General features: G+C 48.5%; 1 protein-coding gene across 2 annotated transcripts in view; it reads right to left on the bottom strand.

The window, feature by feature from the left end:
• TFCP2L1 (transcription factor CP2 like 1) overlaps positions 1-19,529 on the bottom strand; it is a 41,745-nt gene extending 22,216 nt beyond the window's left edge. The window contains exons 1-2 of one of the 2 annotated variants that reach the window (XM_054044834.1): positions 19,418-19,529; positions 11,558-11,709 (exon numbers count right to left, since the gene is read on the bottom strand). In XM_054044834.1, the coding sequence (XP_053900809.1) occupies positions 11,558-11,709; positions 19,418-19,479 (214 nt within the window). In that variant the 5' untranslated portion in view covers positions 19,480-19,529. Of the gene's footprint in view, positions 1-11,557; positions 11,710-19,417 lie in introns of those variants that run through there. The other variant, XM_054044835.1, reaches the window with a different exon arrangement.
• Positions 19,530-26,084: the final 6,555 nt, after the last annotated feature.

Raw genomic sequence — 26,084 nt, 5'->3', positions numbered from 1 at the left:
TTGCCACCTAAGTCCTTGTAGTGGGGTGGCTGCCCCACTCTTGGAGAACAGGGACTGAGAGCAGCTGAGGGAGTGGCTGACCACAGGTGTAGCCAGCTCAATCAGGGTCCAGCAGGCCCTGATAAGAGGGCTGGAGGCCAGGAGCTTCTCTCTCTCTCACTCTCACTGTGGAGAGAGAAGGACCTAGCTGTCTGGGAATAAGGTACCTGAACTGGAGCAGTACTGGGGAAGGGCAAAGGGAGCTGGGGAGCTCCAGCCTGGTAACCCCCAGGCTGCAGGGCTTGGGGGTGAGGCAAAGGCAGCAGGTCCTAACCCCCTTGCCAATGATGAGTGGCCACTACAGACTGCAGTTTGCCCCAGTGAGTGGGAGCTAGATGCTGACTGGCAGTAGCCACTGAGGCAAGATGGGTTTAGAGGGTTGGGGGATCCCCTAGGAGGGGAAACCCAGAGTAAGGGGGTACTGCTGGGGGCAGAACCCTGAGAAAAGGGGCACCAGGGTCTGGGAGGGACACGGGGCCTAAGGCAGGCAAAACACCGGCCAGAAGGAGGCACTCCTGGGAGCTGGAGTTGAGCTAATTCCCCAGATGACCAGCAGGAGGCACCGCGCCAGTGAGTATCGCCTACCTAGCCAGTCCCCCTTTGGGTATGTCTACACTGCAATTAAAAACCAGCAGCTGGCCTGTGCCAGTTGGCTCAGGGGCTATTTAATTGCAGTGCAGACGTTCCCTGCGAGGTGGGAGGGTCCCAGAGTTTGGGCTGCAGCCAGAGCCTGAATGTCTACACAGCAATTAAACAATCCCTTAGCTCCAGCCAGCAGGCACAGGCCAGACATGGGTGTCTAATTGCAATGTAGACATACCTTCAGTGGATTTGGGCCAAAATGCCTCGTCTTCACTGTGATTTTACCTCAGGCTAGCTCACACATGTTTGTTAGCCTGCGGTAACAAAAAATACACACACACACACACACACACACACACACACTTTTTTTTAAGCAGTGAAGAAAAGGCCAAAGAGGCAATTTGCCTCACACTTCACCGAAATCTTCATAGGCACTAGCCTAGCTTCTGACCTAGCTTTATTACAGCAAGTCTGTAGGGAGGATGTTGTACGGAAGTTTGTGTTTAAAAAGGGCAGTTCCTGAACAACAGACATTTACACAATCCCATTACAGGAGTTTATGCTCTGTAGCTGTACAAACAAGACTAGGATATGACAAAGTAGTAAACCACCCAGGCACACAATGTTCCTAACTTCTACTTCATGAAACAACTCCACCTGTCTTAAAAAGAGATTTATGGGCAGTTTACTTTTGTTACTTATATTGTCCCTGACAATTAATGCAGCTTAAAATTTAATTGTTGCTATCATTAGCAAACTTCTGACATCCATGTTCTTTTATGCCAGAGGTAAGGATGACAAAAATAACCTTCTCACTTAACAAGAGGTCACTAGACTAGTTCACGTGCTAAACAGGTACGCACGCAACACTTAATTCCATTAATCTTCAGCAAATGTATTGCTGGGATTTAGTCACTACCGATCGTAGGAGTTTTCAGATTTTAAGAAGAATTATTTTATAATCTAAGGGTACATTTTGTAAAACCACTAAACTCTTTCCCACACAACTACCAATCCTATTGCAGTTACCAGTTTGGCTTTACATTTCTAATGCCATTTATACCGCAAGGTCTCCGTTTTCTACACAACACGTTAACATGTTATGCTGATTTCCAGCTATGGTTTCAGTATGCCAAACTAATCAGCTCCAGGCCTGTTTAGAAAAGTAACTAGCTCACCTAGCTAGAATATAAGATTAGGTTTTATGTATAATATGTTCGCCAAATCAGTGGAAGCCAGAGACAGAAAAATATACTCTTCCTTAATATATGGTCCTAGTGACACAAAGAGGGCCTAGAAAGATAGAATCAAACTGGAAATGGTTTAAGGATTAAGCCAGAGGTGGGCAAACGATGGCCTGCGGGACCATCCTGCCCGGCTGGGGAGGCTAGCCCCCGGCCCCTCTCCTGCTGTCCTCCCTCCCCCACAGCCATGCAGGCAGCGCTCTAGGTGGCGGGGTTGCGCACTCCTGCCGAGCAGCACGGCAGCGTGTCTGGCTCCGGCCAGGCGGTGCGGCTGCCAGACATGCTGCTCTGAGCGGCATGGTAAGGGGGCAGGGGCCGGATAACGGGCAGGGGGTCCTGGGGGGCAGTCAGGGGACAGGGAGTAGGGGGTGGTTGGATGGGGCAGAGGTTCTGTGGGGGCTATCAGGGGATGGGGGAGGGGTGGATAAGCATGGGAGTTCCAGGGGGCCTGTCAGGAGACTGGGAGCAGGGGGGTTGGATAGGGGGTGGGGTCCCAGGGGCAGTTAGGGGCGGGGGATCCCGGGAGGAGGTGGTTAGGGGACAAGGAGGGGGAGGTTGGATGGGTGGGGGATTCTGAGGGGGGCAGTCAGGGGGTAGGATATGGGAGGGGGCGGATAGGGGGCAGGGCCAGGCTGTTTGGGGAGGCACAACCTTCCCTACCTGGCCCTCCTTACAGTTTTGCAACCCCAATATGGCCCTCGGGCCAAAAAGTTTGCCCATCCCTGGATTAAGCTAAACTATGGTCCACCGCAATAAAAATTCCATTTAGCAACTTAACAAGGACCCGCAAAATGCAGCATTGATAAAGGTGAAAGCACAGCTTGGAGGGGAAGGAAGGGAAAAGCCATTCTCCAAAACTCCAGCGCGCACAAGGCAGGCAGGCAGAACACCTTAATGAGACCATTCAGAGGGATGGGCATCCAGAAAGACTTTCAGTGGGTTAGTCAATAAATCCTCAAGCTAAAGCAGCAAGATATTTTCAGGGCATGGGGCCACCTGATCATGCATACTTTATGCCACACACGTACTTCAGCTAGAGACAAGCAAAAGTGAAACCCTGCTCCCTGCACACCCCCTGTACACACAGGCATTACCAGTGCCAGGTGGGTGACAATTCTCCCATCCTAGACCACAAGTGGCACTGGAAGCTGCTCCGTGGTTGCTTATTGTAGCCTCAGGGGTGTGTAAGCTCAACAGATGCAGCATGAGATATTTAGCCAATGGATGTTGGGGATCCACTAGCTACATGACAGGCCACCCTCAAACCTCCCTCCTGTGCGAAGAGGATGGAACCCGGGGGGAGGGGGGAAACGTGTGGGCGCCAGGGAATGCAGCCCCCACATGGCTCCACTATGTCCCACTCTGTCGAAGGGTCTTCCACAGCCCTTCGTTGGACCAGAGGATTATGCTCACAGTCAGTCTCTGCCCTGATTTTCATTACAGAGGGGTTGGAGGAATATAATGGAGTGCAGTTCAGGTGTTCAATCTAATACCAATTTATATAGCCGCCCTTCCAACAGTTCTCTTCCTGTATTTGTCTCCTCCTGTGGCTTCTTCTCTCCTCTTTTCAATCCTTTGTCCCCCCTCCCTCCCATGCACATCTCTTCCCTCCTGTACCTCTCAACACACACTCAAGAGCCAGGTTGGTTGGCGGGAAGGCTCAGTGCTCTGCACCAGCACTCACCTCAGCTTGAGTCTGCTCAAACTTCTGCAAACAATCTAGTTCCCATTGGGCATGCTCAGAGGCTTACAGGTATCAAAATTACATCATCTCATTGGCATGGTGACACAGACCCTTTGTTCAAGTTTAGTTAATAATACCTCTGCGGCAACACTTCCTACTTTGAACTAAGAGTATGTACCAGCCAACAGGTTCTGAAGCACTTTACAGTTCCTAAATTAGTCACCTGCACTTAAATTCAGCCCTGTGTATGGCTGGCTCATTCCCTGGGGTAATAGCTGACATGACTTACTCTGAGTTGATTGTAGTATGGTGGCTGTTACTTTGCCTGGCTGGTGTCTATAATGATTTTAGTAGCTGGGGAATGAGGTAGTTCTCTATTCCTTGGGGAATAGATTTCACCTTTGCCTCCTGAATCAATAAGGATCTAGCACGTTTACACGTGTAATGAATAAATCTCGATTACGTGTTCAGTACCTCTGCCTGTCCACATCCAAGCATGTAGTCACATACTCCCTGCCAGTGAGGTAAAGGCCCTTGCTGGCTTCCAGCTGATATTGTCTGTCCTGCTATGCAGCTGATACCATCTATTGCACAAGTTTCCTGGCTGCAAGTTTTGACACTGGGATTTGTAGGTCCGTCACGGTAACATTTGTTTCTTTTGTGGCTTTTGCAAGCCTAGTATTTGCTCACGTTTCCCAGGTTACCAAGAGGAAGGATGGTCTTGTGGCTGGAGTGCTGCAGAGGGACTCAGAAGAGCTGGGGTCCAATCCTCAGCTCTGCCAAGGGCTTCTTGTGTGATGCTGGGCAAGTCACTTAATCCTTCTCTGCCTTAGGTCCCAATCGGTCAGATGGGGATAATGCAGCCTGTCTCTCAAATTTGGCTGTCTTGTCTATTTAGATTAACTATTTGGGCCAGGGGCTGTCATATTAAATTTGTACAGGACCTTGTACCTTTAGCTCAGTGGGACCTCTATGCACTACTGCAATACAAACTAACAACAATGAGGTCTAGTGGAAAGTCAAGTCCCTACTTGTCTGCTCACTAGCACCTGTGCTGGGAAAGCCAATCCACCTAGCAGCACACTTTGAAGATACAGTAGGACAGATCTGTGTCATGTTTAGCTTTCATGGAAAGTTTTTCACTGTCTGAATAGCTCTCAGACAAACCGTTACTCAGGGATTACTAGGAATAATGAACTAGGATGGATTAACAGCCTCAAACACGAAAGATAGAGCACATCATTACAACATTGCAGGAGATGACTGGTCTCTTATTTCCAGAGAGAATAGTGTTTTCTATTTAAGCACAGAATAGGTGGAGTATGTTAGTGTCAGCAGCAGTGCAACCTTCCCTGCATTGGCCCATCGGAACGCCTTAACCCTGACCTGGAGGCTTCTCACCTAGGGATGAGGATGTATTTCCATACCCAGGCCTGGTCATTCACTCCTTGCTCTCTCTGCTAAAAATAACCAAGAGTGCCAGTGAGTGCCTGATGTGCTATGTGGGGAAAGAGACTGTGCTGTGGACAGCCACCCATTAGGAAGGAGACAGAGACTCTTCGCTCATCTCTCATAGCATGTACAACCCACGTGACACTAAGCTACAGTACCAGTTGGTACATCAGCATGAGGAGCAGCCCCTGGGTTTCCTAGAACACCCAACCTAAACAATGCAGGGAAGAAAGTGAAGTAAAGGGGTTTCCTAAGAAGGGGAAATTCCAAACCTCTTTACAGCATACAGATCAGGTATTGGCATCTCCTTCATTGATCTACAAAGCCAACAACCAGTAGAGAGAGCTTGGTTAGAACAAGGATCCACAATGCCTCCAAACTGCTTATTCATGACCTAAAGTACAGCTTTTGAAGACACTTCAAGGTAGAAACAGCTAATTAGGAAATGCCTCTAGCTGCTTGGATTGACAGGTGCTTTAATTCAGAACTCAAATGCAGTAGAAATATAGGAGAAACTTCAGTACCAAAGTTACAAACATCCAGAAAAGTACCAAGCGCAAATAAAAGAAGGTTCATGTAAATGTTCCAGAAGTCTTGCTGATTGTCACCAATGAGAAACCGAGTCCAATCCTGAAGTCTACACACAGTCCTGAACCTGGTCTCACCTACACCAGCATAAATCCACAGACACCAACAGTCACTGCTGCTTTGTGAGACTAGAACCAGGTCCAGAGACCACAGCAGAAGTTTTGCCTGAGTGAGGACTGCAAATTCACTGACTTCCATTTAATCCAGATGGGAGTAAAGAGAGGATATCAGGAAGGATAGAAAACAGTCTCCCAGGTTAAGGGCAGCCAGGAGATTCCTGCTTCCTATGGACAGTTGTGCTCTGATGCTCTGCTTATTCCAAGCCCCTTGTCGCCTGAAGCAAGATTGATGGCCACGTTAGTGATCGTGTGGTTTGGAGATAGCACTGTGTATCCTGCACTGCCATGTAGCGGTAAAGCTGCCAAACGTATGGGAGAGGCAAGAAAAATGCTGCTAGCAAAATGAAGGGGCTGGAGTAGGACACCAAGAACCTATCCAGACTTGCTTGTAATTGAGGTAAGAGGGCCAACTCCATCCCCTGAGCTTGAGGTTATGTCTACACTATCACTTATGTCAGTAAAACCTAGGTCACTCAGGGGTGTGAATATTACACACACACACCCCGAACAACAAGTTACACCAGCAAAAGTGGCAGTGTGCATAGCAGTATGTTGGCAGGAAAGCTTCTCCCACCGACATAGCTACCGCTGCTTGTTGGGGTAGATTAATTATATTGATGGAAGCACTCTCTCCCATCAGCCTAGAGCAGCTACCCAAGAGATCTTACAACAGCGCCGCTGTAAGCTCTCTAGTGTAGACACATTCTGAGAAGTGCCAACAGAAGGACAAAAAGTCTCAACAGCTGGTCATGAAAGTGAAGAGAAAGAAGAACCAACTTCACAAACAATTCTTAGAAATGATGGGAAACCAGGGACAGACCAAAAATGTGTCAAGGAGGAGAGATTCTAAGGCATCTGCAGAGCACATATTAGCAAAGGGTAAGCCAGAAGGGGATTTAATTCTTTGGAAGGCTCAAGATCTTGTCAATAATTGCAATGACAATTAGGAAAACAGCCAATTTCTGAGTCACGCAAAATGAAAATAATATTCTTGCAAATGCAGCTATAATTAACCAAGAACCACACCCAGTCAGAGCTGGTCTCCCAGCTTTCTGTACTCTTCGTTTAGGCAAATAAAAGACTGTTCCAGGAAACATACAAATATTCAAGCACAGTCATGACCCTATAAAAATTCAGTTCCGTGAGAGTTAATGTCAATACAAAACAGCTTTCTTCATTTCCATAAATCTCCAAGCATAAAATCCAATTTTCCAGCTACAGAAGAGTCCTGTGGCCAGATTTGGAGACTTAAAATTTAACCAAAGCAAAGGTTTTCTTTCTACTTTCTCCTCTAGATAGCTCCATCTCCTCCGCAGACAACTAGGATTGCAGAGGGTCTTCTTCAAATCACCTCTCACTTTCCTATACTTCCCATGCCTGCTCTGCTGGCACTACTTCCTGCTGGCACAATTGCTCAAACTCACCTTCATTTGCCCTTTTTCCACATTCAGGATGGTAACCATGTTGAAAAGTATTTGGGCAGGGACTGCTGTATTAAGTTTGTACAGGACCTTGCACCTTTAGCTTGGTTGGGGCCTCTATGCACTACTGCAATACAAACTCGGCTGTTAGATGATTTGCAGCCATACCCCCGCTGGTACAAACCACGGAATACAAACTGTATCAAGACACCTTGCTAATGGGGTAGTTTGTAGAAGGGTTGCTGGTCAATAAGGTTTTTAAGACAATCCACTGAAACAGCACTTAAAAAAACCAGCCTAGTTCCAACGGTGTTTGAAAACAGTTGGCCCCAAATGGCTCCATTTTAGCAGGGTTCTGGCTCCAGTTTCACAATGAATGAGGGAGCGAAGGGGAGGAGACTGCGAAAGACAAGAGTAAGGAGTCAGTCACTGGAGCGCAGACTGCGTGGATCGGACTATTCAGCTATTTGACCTGTAGGCTGGGTCTCTCACTGCAGCCAACAAGAATGTAGGGTTTCAACCTTTTGCCAATGAGCTTGGCCTCTTGTCAACTTAATACAACAGTTAAAACTAAATGCCTCAATGTCCTTCATAAACCCTCCCCACCAGGCACACTATCCTCTCATAACCTGGGAGTCCTCTTCAACTCCCCTCTTCCCCCCATCCCCTCCGCCGCTCCCATCCAGGAGAATCCAGTCCACATCTCCTCCTCCAAAATATTTCACCTTTTCTCTGTCTGCACAGCTAAAAACTCTTCCCAACCCTAGTCATCTGTCCCTAGAGTATATACCCTTCCCCTATGCGGCCTCCCCAACCCCCATCTTAGCAGTGGCTGCATGGACTGGAGGGGGCTAAGATCTTCCTAGCCAGTTCTTCAGGCCACATCAGCCCCATCCAATTCCCTCTACTGGCTCCTTCCCCACTATACTAAGCTCAAAATTCTTACCATCACCTTCAAAGGCACTACTTAGTTCTGCCCATCCTCTCTTATTGATCCTCCTTATTCCTTCACTCAGTTAACAATGGCAACCTCAAGGCCCCAGATCAGACTCCGGAGCTTTCTTCCAAGCTTGGCCCTACACATGGAACACCCTTCCTGAGCTGGTCCACAAATGCCCTCCCCTCCACACGCTCCCTCCCCATCTCCTTCATTGGGTCATATCTGGCATTGGTTTGTGAGCTCCTCAGGGAAGAGATCAGGCCTTTGTAACACAAAGTGGAAGTTTTATGGCGCTCAAGACTCAGGAATAGTTCCAATGGAGAAAGACATTTCTCCTCAAAACAAAATGGTATTTAGACTAAAAGACTATTTTTTGTTTTTAAATTAACAAATGCATGTCCTACTTTTCTACTCCAGAGAGGTCAATGCTCCCACAAGACTTTTGACACACAGGGAATGGGAAGGAGACATTTATAAATACTTCTCTCTAGGAGTTTACAAACACAAGTGCCCATTTTAATCAGACCTCATCATCTGCCAGTTCAAAGGGACTCTGTCATGGGACTACAAGGCAAATTAGGATTTATTTTTAACGTAGTGTAAAACCGTTGCTTAGATACCCACAAGAGAAATGTACCACATCTGATTGGAAGGCGGAATTTAAAATTGCTTCTCCCCAACCCACAAGAGATTACCCCATAAATATTATTTTAAAACAATCCCTAGACCAAGACAAGCTTTGGCTTTTGCTCAGAAAAGGCCATGTCTATATCAAAGCGAGAGACATGCTAGCAGGGTTCTGGCACCTTTCCCAAGCCATGCCCTACCCAGCAGAGTAGGGCTAAATCCTCTCCTTCCTATTGGGAGGGGCAGTGTGTGGAGCGCAAAGCAGAGCTGGCTGCAAATATATACCAAGAGACTACCCGCTGGAGTGGGGCAACGTGGCTTCAAGCAGGAGCATGCCTTGAGCATGGGTGAAATTCATCTGCATACACAGATCCAACCACTTAAGCAGTGCACAGACCTCGATTTCAAGGCAATGTTCTAGTCACTTCGGGTATGTCTACCCTACAATTAGACACTCGTGGCTGGCCTGTGCCAGCTGACACGGGCTCGGGGGGCTGTTTAACTGCAGTGTACACATGCTGAAGACAGAGCAGGATTCCGCGTTTATACCATTCACATTCTACTCTAGTCATGTTCTTCCGCATTGTAGTTCAGTCCAACTAGCCACGGCTGCGGCCAGCTTGCTTGTGACCCCACTAGAGACAAGGCCAAAACTGGACCTTCCCCTACTCCTTTAGGCAAATCCATTCTAGGTGGGATTGTCGGAAATGCTCAACACTGGCCTAACTGTGCTTCAAATGAAGTCACTGCTAAGAGTCCCATCCATTTCCATGGGAACAGATTTAGGGCAAAGCAGAGCACTTTTGAAAACCCCAGTCTGTGTGCCTGTCACACGGTGCAAGCCTGTTGATTTCCCTATTATAACAAGGGCAGAAGTTGGCTCCTTGGCCAGGTCTACATGGGGATACTCAGGGCATGTCTACACTTACCTCTGGAGCAATCGATCCAGCAGGGCCGCCCAGAGGATTCAGCCCTTCGGCGGCGGGTCCCGGGGCGGAAGGACCCCCCACCGCGGGTCATCGGGGCACTTCGGCGGCGGGTCCCAGAGCAGAAGGACCCCCCTGCCGCCGAATTGCCCCCGAAGACCCGGAGCAGAAGAAGTTCCGGGGCCCAGGCCCCGCAAGAGTTTTCCAGGGCCCCCGGTGCGAGTGAAGATCCCGTTCCAGGAGCCCCGAAAAAACTCTCATGTGGGGCCTAGGGCAAATTGCCCCACTTGCCCCCCCGGGCGGCTCTGTGATCCAGTAGGGGTCAATTTATCACGTCTAGTAAAGACGCGATAATTGACTGCCAAGCACTCTCCCGTCGACTCCGGTACTCCACCGGAGCGAGAGGTACAGGCGGAGTCGACAGGTGAGCGTCAGCAGTCGACTTACCTCAGTGAAGATACTGCAGTAAGTAGATCTAAGTACGTCGACTTCAGCTACGTTATTCATGTAGCTGAAGTTGCGTAACTTAGATTGATCCCCCAGTGTAGACCAGGTCTCAGGAGAGGTGAGGCAAATCAGTGATGAATGGTATGAAGTCAATGCCCAGGCACTGGTGTGTTAAACATCCCATTTGGATGCTCTCTGTAACTTAATCGTCTTCCACACACTCATATTTCCAGCTTTGTTTAAAAAAAAAAAAATCCAAAGATTAAATTACAGCAAATGAAGATCACTTTACTCCTAAGTAAAAGCATCCACGTGGTTGTTCTGATACACTTTAACTTACATGCACTGACCCCACGTCTTTAATTGATTTGCCTTAGCCTTCCTGAGAATCCTCATGTAGCCAAGCCCTTTGTCTCTTACAAAGATGGAGCAGGAGATGCCCCATTTTCAAAGCTGTTGACAGACAACAGGGAACAAAGCCCAAAGACACAATGGAATTTATCAGGAGATGTTCAAACATGATCAGTCTCAACTTTAGAAAGGGAACTTTAGACTGCCCATTCACGGAAATCTGATGGTTAGCCATGAGCTCTCTCCAGCCTCTGTATGCAGAGCCAAGGGAAGAACTGCAAATTAGCAGCTCCACCCTTCTCTGGGGCTAAGGCTGAGTTGGAGGAGAGAGCACTTTGAAATGGGCTTGGGTATTTTACAGGCGGAGACGTTATTTTGCTACTGGTTGCTTTTAATGGTAAAGGATCCCATGCCCTCCATGACTGGAAGATCTTTTCACAGAAAGATTCTTTTACCCTCCCTTTGATCACTTCAGATATTGAGCAGCATAACCTCTCCTGCTCTGGTTTGCTCCTGCTCTGGAAGTGCATCCATGTGTTCATCTGGGAGCCGAAGTTAGCCTACAATATAGGCAATACGGAACCTCGCTACATTGCAGCTCATTACGCTGCCAAGTTAGATGCTTAGCTGTGTCATCTACAGAAGCGTGGAGCAATGACATTCCACCACTGTGATGAGATAGGGCCAGCATGAGTGAAGTCACACTCTTCATGGAACAACATGGGAGCATCATATGCCTTCCTAGCCCATCCACTGGCAATTCCATGAAACAGAGCTAGGGCACTCATAACTGAGTTGTGTCAGTGATACTCCTAACGCTTACCAGTCTGCCAACTTCACCCATCCCCACTGGGCTCCCCCCACCCCATTGCTGAGGTACTAATGCATGTCAAAAAGCAAAAATTCAAATTATCTCAGTAGAATCCAACACCTGCTACATGGAAACATGTGGGCCAATCCCCAGCTGGCGTGAGTCAGCTATGAATTCAGTGGTGCTTCACCAATTGACACCAGCTGAAAACCTGACCCATATAGGCACAAAATTCAAAGTTTCCCCCCAGGCAAAACAAAGGAGCAGAATTCAATTGTTTTATCATGAGCCATTTCCAAGGGACATTCCCTCCTTTCGTTTCTTACCTTGGTTGAGATAGGTAAGGGTTTCTTCATGCAGCTTTACAGCAGGGGATGTGGCTGTGCAGAGAACATACTGAAACGGAGGCAGTTTGGTGTCATTCTCAGGAGACAGCTGGGGCTCCTCCTGTTTGAAGATCGGCAGTGCAAGGACATCACTGAAACGCAGAATTAACACGTTTACTTACAGCAACTTAGAGGAACACAAGGCAAGAATCCAAAGGTGAAATTCTCTCCCTCTGGACTCGTGGGTGATGATCCAACAGCGCAGAAGAGATGGAGCTGACTTCTCACGCACAATGAGTTATACGCACTTGAGCTGGAAGGTGTGAATTCCAACTCAGGGTAGACATAAGAGTGCTAGCTCTGATCAAGCTTGCGTGCTAAAAATAGAAGTATAGCTGTGGCAGGGTGAGCTGCAGAAGGGGATAACAGTCCCCATTACATACCTATGACCATGGTAGCTAGTCCTCCCCACCCGCCCCGCCCCACTGTGGCTACACTTTTATTTTTAGAGCACTAGCTAAATTAGAGCTAGCACAGGTATGTCTCCTCAATCTGGAATGTACACCTTCCAGCTCTAGTGTAGATATTTCCTCTTAGGGTACAAAGAGTTTGGCTTGTGGGGCATAACAGTGCGTGGAGTCCCCCAGTTCAGTAAGTTAGTACCACGCACACTTTAGCACATAGCATCAGTACAATGGAAGGTCCTCAAGAATTACTTGAGTTAGTAAAAACTAGAGCTGGTTGAGAAGTGGGTTTTGTACCGGGGGAGGGAGGTGGGTGCAAGGAAATGATGAAAACTAACATTGCAACAAAAGTGAAAAGCCTTTTGAAGAAAGTTTTGGGGTTTTCATCCCAAAGACAAAAGCCTGGAAAAAAAAATTCAAAGAAAGTAAAAATAAGCCCTGGATCAGGGCCGGCTCTGGCTTTTTTGCTGCCCTAGGCAAAAAAGCCACCCGCTGCCCCTCCCCCCCCAGCGCAGCATGGGAGGGCGCCGAGCCCAGCCGTGGGCCCGCAATCCCCGACCGGCTGGAGCGCCGGGGGGAGCGCAGCGAGCCCAGTCGCGGCCCCGCTCTCGGGCCGGAGCGCTCCGCCGCTCTGGCCGCCGGGGAGAGTGGAGAGTCCCAGCTGGGCTCTCCGCCCTGCTCCCGGTGCTCTGGGCACCGGGGAGAGCGGAGAGCCCCGGCCGGGCTCTCTGGCCGCCGGGGGCTCTCCGGCCACCAGGGGCTCTCCGCCCACCCCCAGGCACTCTGGCCGCCGGGGAGAGCGGAGAGCCCCAGCGGAGAGCCCCCAGTGCTCTGGCCACCGGGGAGAGGAAGGCTAGCGGAGCTCGGGCTGTTTAGTCTGACAAAACGAAGGCTGAGGGGGGATATGATTGCTCTCTTTAAATATATCAGAGGGATAAATACCAGGGAGGGAGAGGAATTATTCCAGCTTAGTACTAATGTGGACACGAGAACGAATGGATATAAACTGGCAGTGGGGAAGTTTAGGCTTGAAATTAGACGAAGGTTTCTGACCGTCAGAGGGGTGAAATATTGGAACGGCCTTCCGAGGGAAACGGTGGGGGCGAGGGACCTGTCTGGTTTTAAGATTAAATTAGATAAGTTTATGGAGGGAATGGTTTAATGGTAAAACATATTAGCTGAGGAATACCGAGCAATAGAAGGTAAATAGTATAATGGCTAACAAGGGTCAGGCTGGAGACTCTTACCTACATGCTCGGGGTCTTACTGATCCCCATATTTGGGGTCGGGAAGGAATTTTCCTCCAGGGTAGATTGGCTGAGGCCCTGGAGGTTTTTCGCCTTCCTCCGCAGCATGGGGCAGGGATCGCTAGCAGGAGGGTTCTCTGCAAATTGAAGTCACCAAGACACAGGATTTGGGGACTTCATCAGCAGAGTCAAGGGAAGGGTAGGGACGGTTTTGTGGCCTGCAGCATGCAGGGGGTCAGACCAGATGATCATAATGGTCCCTTCTGACCTTAAAGTCTATGAGTCTATGAGTCTATGAGAGCGGGGAGCCGCGGCGGGCTCTCCGCCCTCCTCCCGGCGCTCCGGCCGGTCGGGAATTGGGGGGGGGGGGCGGCGGGGGGCTTTTTTGCCTAGGGCGGCAAAAAAGCCAGAGCCAGACCTGGCCGGGGGAGAGGGTGGAGAGCCCCGGCGGCCAGAGTGCTGGGGCGAGGGCGGCGAGCCCGCCGCGGCTCTCCGCTCTCCTAGACTGTCCAGAGCGCCGGGGGGAGGGCGGCAAGCCCGCTGCGGCTCCGCTCTCCCCAGCGGCGGGAACGCCGCGGGGAGGGCGGCGAGCCCAGTCGCGGCCCCGCTCTCGGGCCGGAGCGCCCCGCCGAACCGCCCCACTCCAGGCGCCGCCCCAAGCAGATGCTTGGTGGGCTGGTGCCTGGAGCCGGCCTGCCCTGGATACACTCTAGTAAGAACACTGGGATGTGATTTTTTTTTTTTAACTGGAATTTGCTACCTACCCGTCAGATTGCTTGATTAATTCTACACAACAAAGCAACAGCCCCTTCTCTCAAAAGTAAGGCATCCTTCCTTGTGCCTACTAATCCCATCCATTTGCTTCTCACAGAAAATAGCCTTCTCCCCACCAAGCTATGCCCTTCCTCTATCTAACTCTTCCCATTCCCCCACAAAACCATGCCTCTCCCTCCTACAATGTAGACACACTCCCTGTAAACTGATCCCATCCTCCCAAAGCCAATCAACTCACCCTGCACTGGTCACTCCCTCAAAATTCAGCCTGCCCCGACCAACAATTGGTGTGACTAATAACTCAGGGCTGGTCAGGGCACCTCAGGATAAAGGGTGGGGAGGCTGGGGGAGGCCTGGCCAGAGTTAAGCAATACAGTCATAGGGTTAACAAATGATGGGTATTGGGAATGAGCTTTCTTCCACAACAATCCACTCTGCCATGCAGCCAGTTTATATGGCCTGTTGGGATGTGGATGCTTCATGCTACCATGTTAAATAGCTTCAGGATTTCGCCCATATTGAATAACATGCTTCTGTATGTACCGTTTGCACTGGAAGATAGTGCTCAGCCTTGGAGTTCAGCTCAAAACATTGTGGCTCAGTCCAGGGTTTTGTTCTAGCCCATTAGAGTCACCAGTCACCAGGCTGGATCCAGATATCCCACCTTCTCCAAAATAGATCAGATCCAGCCATTTGGCCTAGGCCCCTCTCTCATTCTAATTTAAAAGCCTTTAGAGTTTGATCTGTCCACAATATAGGGTCAGGTTCTGCCCTCAGATGCATCTGCACAACTCTCATGGACCTAAATCTGACGTCCTTTCCAAGTTTCACGCTGGCATAACTCTACCGACTTAAATTAAATCAATCTTGACACTATCAGAGAATAAAGCAAAGCTCATACGCATTCAGAGTACCAAAGCATGACCAGCAAGGGCATCCCTACACTGCGGCTGAGGGCATGCTTCCCAGCACCAGTAAACAGACTCGCCCGAGCTTTCCTTGAGCTAGTGCCCGAAAAATAGTAGTGTGGACCCCGTCAGGCACCGGTACAAGCTAATCACCCAAGCTCAGACACAGGGGGTCGGGCAGCTTTGGACTCAACTCAACAGCTAACCCAGGCTATTACTTTTAGCATGCTAACTCAAGCATCCCCTCCCTGAGGGGTTCTCTCCCAGCTGTAGTGTAGACATACCCTATGAAAATAGAGGCCAGTGTTAGCAGCCTTATCTCGCTATGCCTAAGTATAAAGAACCACATTAGTCTTCCCAGCTTCTCCAACACTGAACCCTACTTCTGTTCATTCTGTACTGTTTGTACGACTATTAAAGACTAACCCGGCCACCTCCTGGCTCAGAACAGAAATCTTTACAGCCATCTGTTGTCTCCACCGGGCACATGAAACCCCTTGACTTCCAAGTTATTGAGGCAGTAGCTCCATCCATTGCATTAATGCTTATGTGCACAAACAAGCATCAAAAAATAACTGTCTAGGCACATGGAAAGGAGCGGTGGCTTGCGCAGTTAAGAGCATTAACTCTGCCCATGCAGGTTAATGATCCACTTGTTGTTAGCTTTTAACTCGCAGCACTACAACCTTGGGGAGCTCTCTCCAGGCCATTAAATCAAATGGTAAAGACTCAAAAGTTCCTGGTTCAAAAACAGTCACTCCCATTTATGGAGAAAAAGCCATGGAGCAGATCAAGCAAAGTGTGGGGAGAGTCAAGAGTTTTTTCATCTATAGCCACCATGAAAAAGTCCAGCCCCATTCGTTTCACTGGTATTAGATGCTATCACAATTCTTGCCTAACTGAAACACCAACTTTTTCCTATATGACGATGAAGACTTATTACAGTAAAGAAGATCCAAATGCCTACAGATTGATTTTGAAAACAGTATTTCTTCTACAGGGACCCCATAATACTTTCCACACTCATATATAGGAATCATTCTCCACTGAAATGCAGTCACCTCTGCTGCACAGGAACACTTATTCATGCACTAGCTACACAATGCCATGAGGATGCAAGTTGCTTTACAGAAAATATAACACAGGTCCCCGTTCAAAGGCTCTACAATCTAAGAGCCCAATTCTGCAAATGCAAACAAACAGCCAGTGGGCCCATAATTAACAACTTTGGGCAAAGATACATTCCTCATCTGGCTGAAATGACACGGGGAAATTTAGGGAGGCAGAAGTCAAGTGGCTACATTCCGTATATCACAGTTCAATTTAATTCCTCTAAACTTGCAAAGAGTGCTATAGGATAGTTAATGACCACAAGCATTGAAGGACCCTTAATTTCATCTGAAAGGTTAGTGGAAAGTCTAATCATAAAAAACAATTGGGAAACTGCACAAAAAAGTGCTATTGTATACAAGTAAACAGAATTTTTATTCTCACAGGGCCTAATCCAAAGCCCACTAACTAGAACGTGCTATAGATCAGACCCACAAAGAACATTTGACTTTATGGTACTTGGCGCATAGCGTATCAAGAGTCTGGCAACAAGACAAGGTTTTAGCAGCCAGTCAAGGCCTGAGATCATATACATGGCAGGTATATAAATTCAGGCATGGCAAATAGAACTGAACAAAGATTGTGAAGTGCTGTCCTGTCTACCATTTTGGAGAGCAGTTTTTTCTATAACTGAGGCTCCGTAACAGTTCCCATCTTATTTCATACAGAACTTATTTTTAAAGTTTCACTTTTCAGCTAAAGTTTTCCAGGACTGGTCTCTGCCTAAGGTCAAATGCACTTACCATATCTTTTTTTTTTTTTTTTTTTTTTTTTTTTTTTTTGGAGGTGCGGGGAAGGAGTTTGTTGAAGTAAGTGAATCCACCATTGGGAGAATAAGGAGAGTGAAACAAATCAACACTGTTCCCATGGGGGGGGGGAGGGGAAGAAATCAAGATTCTCCCTCACCCCCCAAAAAAAACCCAACTTTAAGGCCAGGTCTACACTACAGACTTCTGCCCATATAGCCATCCATTAGTGATGTGAACAGCGCACCAGCAGAAGTCCCTAGTGCAAACAGCTACTACATTTTTACCAGTATAGCTTGCTACGCTCACGGGGCGTGATTTTCCTCTAGTCTTTTTTGACAAGGACAGCTGCATCCACTCTAGGAAGGCTTTGCTGGTAAAGTATTCATAGACCAGTAAAGCGCTCAGCCTCCTAGTGTAGACCTGACCTCAGGTCCTGCTTGTACGGGGATTTTTGGCAGTATTACACTTACACCAAAATACACCCCAATGCAGATGGACAGCACTGGGGTAAAAGAGGCATTGGGCTGATGTACCCTGGTAGACTATCAAAGTCCATCACACACAAGCCTCTTTTGCACAGCCGCAGTGTTTCTGCCTCAGAGATTGCACTGGTGGTGTAGATACATCCGTGTAGTTGTCTGTGCACCTTTTCCTAGTCTAGACAAGCCTCAACAAGTCTGGCAGAAAAGTAGCCCTCACTGAAAACAGGGGTCTTCAAATGTTCCAGTGCAAAATGGGGGTTGTATTGAACAGCGTTAGGAGGCATCAGAAGTCTTTGGGTTGTATATCATCACCTGTCACTTGGTCTCCATGTTCCTTAACAACCAAGGCAGCCTGCACATTGTACCAGCCCTTGGGTTGATGCAGCCTGCTTCACCCATTTACCAGCTCCACGCAGAGGGAGCTGGGCAAAAGCCCCATCTAAGTTATTAATACACATACCTCGGGGGGCGAGAACATGAACACCCTAGACGGTTTAAGATACAGTGGCCCTTCATGGCAATGAACAAGTGGCCTCTATGTAAGGGTGGGGGAGAAGTACTCAAATCGAATACCGTTCCACTGGAGAACAACAAGGGATTTTGTACTTAAAGCATCCTATGCATACAGGGCTAGAGTTTAAGAATGCATGTCTAGCAGCTTAAAGGAAGAGATTACCAGGCTTTTGAGTGCTTAAATGGGCAAGCTGGATGTTCCCGCAGATAGCGGTTACACGGAGATATGCTTTGAAAATGACAAGCCATTTGGTTGTGAACCAGACTCTCTGCTGGTGTAAATCAGCACTTATCCACTTCCACGGAGTTATGCCATTTTCCACCCGCTGAAAGTCTTCCCCTATATATTTGAAACAATTTTCATAAACATTCAGCAACGTCAAAAATGAAATTCCCAGTTGTCTATTAGAGGGGTGCAAATGTGGGGTTGTTCTACATATATTGCTGTGCTGCAGACTGTATTGTTTAACTGCCCCTGTGCTTAAATTAGCCATTTAATTCAATGTGACTGGTGTGAAAACAAGACAGGATATAACTGGTTTTGACAAGCTCACAACCAGAGGTTGGAGCCAGTTAGCCATCGTCCAAAAAGAAAAAAAAGAAACATCTGATCCTGAGAAAATCTGATGTCTTCCTAAATTCCAAGGCAGCATTTTCTACAGCCACTGGACAGTGCTTTGCAGAGAGTTGTAACTGCTCCCTTTGAAATGCTCTAGTTAAATCTCTACAGAAGAAGGCAACCCTCAAGGGCGATCGTCCAAAGATCAACAGCCAGCAGTGTCTAATAGACCCTTTCAACGCGATTTAACCCCCAGCTCTGGTAAGAAGTGGGGAGAGCCCAGTTTAGCTTTCTGTGACTCAAAGCCAAAGCTACACAAATTCCTTAAGCCTATTCATAGTTATAGGCAGCAAAGGTGGGAACGTTTCCAAGGGTACCCAAAAAGAACAAAACTTTCTAGGAAGTGGATTTTTCCTGGAAACAGCACAAAACAGCTCAAATTAATCCCAAACCACGGGCAGATTCGCCGCTCATTTATTCGGATTATACTGGTTTCACACCAATGTAACCCGAGTGGCGTTACTCCAGATCTACACCAGCCAGAGGAGATCCACGCGGTGTAGCTGTGCACACCAACACTTCTGCCCCTCGCCGAGGGGATTTTTCTCTAGACAACACGCGTTGGAACGGAGGCTGGCTTCGCCCAGAGCCAGCGGCACACGCGACGCGGCGCGGCAGGGCAGTGTCAGCTGAGGGCAGTGGGGAAGCGCCAGTTGGGTGACACGCTGCCAAGAGTGGGACGCGGAGCCCCCAGTATAACGCAATAGAGACACGGCGGGGGGAGGCGCCCCATCCACGCCTGAGCGCCCCCCCCCAGCCGGAACGTGCAGTGGGGCCAGCCTGCGCCTCTCCCCATGCTGCCCCAGGCAAAGGGCACCGGGCTCTCCAATGCGCCTGGAGCGCACCAGCGCCCACCCTTCCCCGATGCGCTCCCCTTCTCCTCCGGCTTCTCTCTGCCCCTAGGGCCCCAGTCCCGCCAAGGGCTGCCCTGCCCGGAGCTGGCACCCCGCGGGCAGGGGCGGTCACTGCGCCCGGGGCAGGGCGCCGGACTCACCGCAGGTAGCTGCCGGTGGAGTGCTGGTTGTAGTGCTCGGGCTGCGTGTGCCAGAACAGCATCTTGGGGAGCCCCGGGGAGCCAGGCGCCCAGCCTGGCACAGCGCGCACCACTCCGGACCGCGGCCGCCCGCGCCGCTACCTGCGCTTTTATTGCCCAGCCCCGCCGCCGGCCGGCCACTTGGCCGGGCCCTCCCCCTGCTCCTCCTCTCCGCGGCCCGGGCGGCTCCACCCGGGCCTGGCTGGGCGGGCGGGGCTCGCAGGTGGATGTGCCGCGGCGGTTTCCCTGGAGAGAGGGCAGGACCACTAATCCCACAGGTGCCCCACAGTACAAGGGCAGGGCACCCAAACGTGCCCCAGAGAGGGGGGTGGGCAGGACACACAATCCCATACGTGCCACAGAGAAGGGGAGCAGGACACACAATCCCATAGGTGCCCCAGAGAAGGGGAGCAGGACACACAATCCCATAGGTGCCCCAGAGAAGGAGGCAGGACACCCAAACCGATAGGTGCACCAGAGAAGAGGGGTAGGGCATCCATCCCATAGGTGCCCCAGAGAAGGAGGCAGGGTACCCAATCTCATAGGTGCCCCAGAGAAGTGGGGCATGGCACCCAATCCCATAGGTGCCCTGGGGAGTGGGGAGAAGAGGCAGAGCTCCCAATCCTATAGGTGTCCCAGGAAAGAGGGGGGCAGGTAGGTGACCCAATCCCATAGACACCCCAGAGAGGATTAAAGTGTCCATGTCATAAGCTCCCAAAGGTGTTGGACTAGATAGAGGCATCTCTGTGGAGAACAGCCTCTGAGTCCTCCTCCTTTGCCTTAGGCAGCAGTTGGGTTTCCAGGAGGAGCCCTGTGGGAGTGTCTGTGTCCCTCCCCTCTCCCTGTGGCTCACAGTCTGGCAGTAGGTTAACTCCTCACCTACCCATGCCACCCAGGGCTTGGTTTTCCCTTCCAAATGGCTGTGAGTGCACGTGCATCCATCCACACATGGATGCAGAGCCACTCCCTTTGCACTGAGACTCAGGCAGCACCAAGCGAGCAGGAGCCTCCCACAAGTCCCCTGCTGGGGCCTTCTCTGGTGTGTGGGTGTCCCTAGTGGGGGTACCTCCGGCACTGACTCCTACGCTATCCACTCTGCCGCCCCAGCAAAGGGCCAGGGATGGTGAGTGGCAGGAGCACAGCGCACTCAGCCACCCCCAGCTCTTGTATGGTCTTTAGAGGACCATAACCAGCTAATGTAAGTTAGAGCATCTGGGGCTGTTCTAACCAGCTCCAACCCCCTGACATCCAGCAGCCCAAGCAGAAGTTGGGTAGGGAAGGGAATCGGCCCCATAGACTGACTTCCTGGCACCAGGAAGTTTAAATCCACTCTTTTTATACAATGGTCCTTTATGTGAGTGAGTTTGTCCCAAAATTTCTCCTCCCAGTGTTTTTGTGATGTTTACTGTCTTTGGCTATCATCGGCCACCCCAGAGGCAGCTGCATTTAAATGGCAGTGTGTGCTAGGTATATAGTAAAGCCCTCAGGGATTCGTTATGATGCAGGGTGTTGTGTGTATGTAGGGTATTATTATTGTAAATGACATGCTCCGTAAAAAGATGTTCTTTATTAAATAGCACCAGAAGTGCTTGGGGCTTGGCCTATGTTACCACTTATATACCATTGATGGTTCTCCAGAAATAAAGTATACACGCTACAAGCCAGGTAGCCGGGGCTAAAATAAGCAACAGCTGTATGTAAATTGTTGCATTTGTTTACATAAAATAAAAGCTATGCCTTTTAAAACCATAGGCTCACTCATAGATTTAAAGGGAGTCTGTCAAGTATCTTTCATCATAGATTGTTTATAGTCTGAGGTACAGTATGTGCTCCAGATATCTTTTTAAAAGCAGCTCTCTTCCCATCATGCCCTGGGGTCATGCCAGCAACGCCCATCGACTTCAGTGAGGGTTAGATGTGTGGACACGCGATAACCATTCAAGTTTATTTTAATGTATCTGTTCTATTATTGAAGGTCATCAGATTATTGTAACTGCATCTCTGGCCTCTGGTATGTGGCCTGTCTGGTACACTAGACCCTCACATTAATGAATTTAGCATCACAACATTTTGCGAGGTGGGAAATTTATCCCCATTTTACAGATCAGGAGCTGAGAGGTTCAATGACTTGCCCAAGGTCACACGGGAAACCTGTGGCAGAGCTGAACACTGGCCCAGTCCAGTCTTTTAACCATAAGAACACCCTGCCTGTCCCCCACAGCATATATCTCCGCTTCTAGTCTGACCAAAATGCTGCTGCTAAAGTCATCTTGCCCTCCCACACCAACTGTGCCACACCAGCCCCTTCCCTGCATCCCTCAATCTGTTTTTCTACTGCATCAAATTCAAGCATCTCATCCAAACCCACAAAGCCCTATATATTCTCATCCCTTTCTGTAGCTGTGCTTCATTTTCATCCTTATGCCCCCTAGGCTCTTCACAGTCCTCTCAGTTTAGTTTCCTTTTTCCAGTCTCAGCCTCAGCCCCGCTACCAGGTCCTCCCACCTGTCCTTCAGATGGGATGTAAAACTGAGCTCACACTCCCTGTGATTATTAAGGACCTCATGGCACATTTTTGCGAGAGTAGGCCTGTTAACCCCAAGGATCCTAGTACAATTTGAACTGAGGGATCTACAATCTCCTCACCTACCTTCCTCCTTGAAGTTTCAATCAGAGTCACTATTCTTCCCTTCCTCTTCTAAGCTGTTAGGTGGTGTTTCTGTACGTTGTTTAACAACTGCTATATTCTACCCCAGAGGTGATTGCATTTCAGTGGTAGGTGAGGGTATTGTTGATTATTATTATTTAACATTTATACTGTATTAACACCTCAAGGCCACGAACAGCTTGACCTCCATTGTGCTAGGTGCTATACAAACACAAATAGATGCCAGTCCCTTTTCCAAAGAGGTTACAATCTAAAAAGATACTTGAATCCCGTGTATTTGTTACCTACTTCACAGAGGTGTTGGAGGGCTGAGTCAGCTAATATCTGTAAAGTATTTTGAGAAATATATTTATCAGTATTTAGTGTTTTCAAACTAAGGTGTCACAAACTGAGAACTTTAATAGAAGAGAGAGACAGTATTAAATGTACTTTGTAGTGTCTCTTTAAAGTAGCTTCTCTTTTTTACCCTTCTATAGTGCAATAAGAAAGCTTGCTTCTTTCAAAGCAAAATTATTCATTCTAGATTGCATTTTTAAATGCTTTTAAAAATATTTAGCAATAAATGCACAGCTCAGTTCACACAAGTCAACATCTGAGCAACACAGCTGTTCAGGTACTTGCTGGAGCAAAGTACCTAAATATAGTTCTTGGACAGAGACTCAGCACTACATTTGTTGAGGTGTCCAGAGACTTCTGAAATAGTAATTATCCTTCCACAATTCTGGACCCATTGCAGCATTGACTGGAAAAATACATGATTTGGTCCTAGAGTGCAAGGCCATGTGAATGATCCAATCAGATCTGGCCTGTCAATATTTTGTTTGCTTCATTTCTAGAAATTTAATGTTGGAGGTCAAGTGAGTTTAAAATAATTCTGTTTATTTCCTCTCCTGTTTCGTTATTGTCGCTAAATGTACAAAACAAAGTTCCGTTTGCTGACCATCTTCTCCTCCCAGCACTTTTCTCCTCGGACCCTCCCTTTCTCAGCCAAATCTGTGGGGAAAAGACATCTCTGTTTTTCATATACCTCTCCTGAAACCAATTCTGCTTCATTCCCAGTCAAACTTCTGCTCCTCTCACAGTGTGAAAACTCTCCCACAGTATAAAATCTGCTCTCCCGGTTTTCAAAACTTGCCCCAAATTACAGATCTGGGGTCTCTCTCTCTCTGTCTGCTTTTTTTCCCCCTCCCCCTTTCTTCTGCTCATCCAACCCCCGCCCATCTCTCTGCCCCTTACATAGTCTCCAATTCACACTAAAGTCTTCCCCTCCACAGCTTCGGTCACCTGGATCATCATTCCACCTTATCTCACTTCCCTCTCAGATGCAAGTCTCCCGCTTCTGCTTTTCCTATGGCTCTAACAGGCCGGCTCCAGCTTTTCTGCCGCCCCAAGTGGAAAAAAAAAAAAAGACGATGACAACGAGCGGCGGCACTTCGGCGGCGGCTAAATCGTGCCGCTTCTTTGGCGGCAGGTCCTCCCTCTTTTCCTCTTTGGCGGCAATTCGGCAGCAGCTCAAAGAGGAAGAGAGGGAATGAGGGACCTGCCGCCGAAGACCCGGACGTGCCGCCCCGATACCGGACAGAGTGCCGCCCTTTTGAATTGGCCGCCCCAAGCACCTGCTTCCTACGCTGGTGCCTGGAGCCGGCTCTGGGCTCTAATCTCTCTCTCCCCCTCTCCTTAGTTACTCGTTCCTTGTTCTGCTGCAAAAGGCTTTGTCCATATGATTAAAAGTGGGCAGGATAAATATTTAACTCGGTTTGTTATGTCAGGTAACTCTGTAACGCATTTTGGGATACAGTTTGTATGAAAGATTCGGTACAAAGTAAGGATTCAGGCCTACTGACACAGCTGGGCATGACATTTACTATAATAATTAGTCTGGTTGCTAGGCCAGACTACTGCTAGGCCCTCTTCTGTAATGGAGCCTCCTGGCCTGAAGGTAGGACCAGGAAACCCCCCTGGAGCATATTTAAAGCTGACAATTTCAGTACCATTTTCAACGCACCACACTTGACTTTCAATGCAATTTCGGAGCCTTAACTCACTTTTGAAAATGTGACAGGTTCCTAAATCAGTTAGGCACTTTTGTACGCTAGGCCCTCATTCATCTCAGAGAGCTGTTGTCTCTGAAACTTAATGATGACAATTTAAATGTCAGCATTGATAACTATTTATTCCAGAGCAATTCCAAACCACCTCCTAAGCCTTACTGGGTGTCCAGCGGGGGCCCCACATGTCCCTTACCCAAAGGCCCAAACCTCCAGAAATTCTGGCATCAGCACAAATACTGGTGACGCATTGAAAAGTGAATTTAGGGACAGAGTAAAACCAACCTGAACTTAATATCAAAGCACATAACACAGAGACTCCCACACAGATTGGTTTTAATTAATGGAATAAGAAAATAATCCAAACATTTTCTCATTTACCAGAAGCTGCCACCAAATATCCGCTGTTGCCAAATCTCCAGTCATTGCTGCAGAATCTAGGTCCAGTTTGCAAGCCTTGATCAGTATTATCACTGGTAATTACAACGGCCCTGATTTTATCAGCTGAATTGAACTATGTATTATTTTCTTTCCCAATGAACATTTCTTTTATAACCCTGTTGTGAAAACAAACATGTTTATACAATGGTATGACTGATGATGGGACAACAAAGTAGAAGCTTTTAATGTTGGTACTACATCTACTGGCACTGGATTTCACATTGCAGTGCCAAGCTTCACTCACCAGAAAGACAACTCTAGCCCCACCAGCAAACTTTTTGGTTAGTTTTATGTCCTATGCAAACACAGTGTTTATTGTTTACGTTGCTACAGTGCTGGAAACAGAAGATCCAGAGAGCTTATGTAACTCACAGAAACAAGATTTAGGAGATGGTTTAAGAAAGGACAGGCTGCACTTTTATTGCTTTAAGCAATTTGTTTCACAGCAAAAGGTTTCCTCAAACTCCAGTACTTTATTAGTAATTGTGGTTACTATGGTAGTGCCTAGGGACCAACCAAGATCAGAGCGCCCTGTAGATGAGCGCCCCCTGGTGGCCTCAAGGCAGCCCCGAATGCCACTCTTCACCTCAGTTTCCCTTCTTGGATCCCCAGATAAACTCCACACAGAGTTTTTCCAGTCCAATCACAACAACCCTCCTCAGGGTCTGACTTATTAACTTAAAGTTCAAAACTAAACACACAATCCTTCCCTCGTGAGATTGGTCAGAATCAGGCAACACTCAGCTAGAGCTGTTCCCCTGGTCTCAGGATCTTCCCTGCAGAGGCCTCTCTCATTCTCACCACAGCCACCTTCTGCTCTTGACAGGAAACTGCCTGATTCCTCTCAGGTGGGGCTCATTCTGTAATCAGGGTTGGTTGGCCTCAGGCTGTCCAGCCCAAGGACAAGCCCATTGTGCTGAGTGCTTACAGACGTATAGCAAAACACAGATGCTGTCCCAAACCCTAAATAGACATGACAAACACAGGGTGGGGGGGAGGAATAAAATACAGGAGCAGATTGATCAGAGTGACAGGGGACATGGTAGGGTTTAGGTCAGGAGGGGGTTTGCTGACAAGGGAAAGGAGGGAGTGAAAGGGTGAGAAGAGGGAGGGGAGGAAGTTATGAGGGTGAGGTGAAGAGACCTGGGATGGGAAATATTTGGAGCAAAAAGCCAAAGTACTGCAGCTAACATTAATTTAGGGCCTGGAATGGCAAATGCCAGCCAGTCACATCAGTGCATACTACACATGTCCGTAACAGTTTGCAGAACCAAGCCCTTCATTAGTCTGTGTGCTTAATGCTCTACTTCTTAGCGTATGCTCAACATGCCTCAGGTGGCACATGATCAGGATTCATCACCAAATTTGGTCCACTGGTTGGATCATTAGCTTGCCTGGGCCAGGTACTGACAGAGCGCGACATGAACGCTGATCCATGCCCCTCAATGCTCCACTGCCTTATGTAGTTATT

This window comes from Malaclemys terrapin, chromosome 11, assembly GCF_027887155.1.
Source record: "Malaclemys terrapin pileata isolate rMalTer1 chromosome 11, rMalTer1.hap1, whole genome shotgun sequence".
In the NCBI taxonomy this organism is placed as follows: domain Eukaryota; kingdom Metazoa; phylum Chordata; order Testudines; family Emydidae; genus Malaclemys; species Malaclemys terrapin.
The sequence above is the reverse complement of the archived record's forward strand: the minus strand, read 5'-3'. Positions and strand labels throughout refer to the sequence as shown.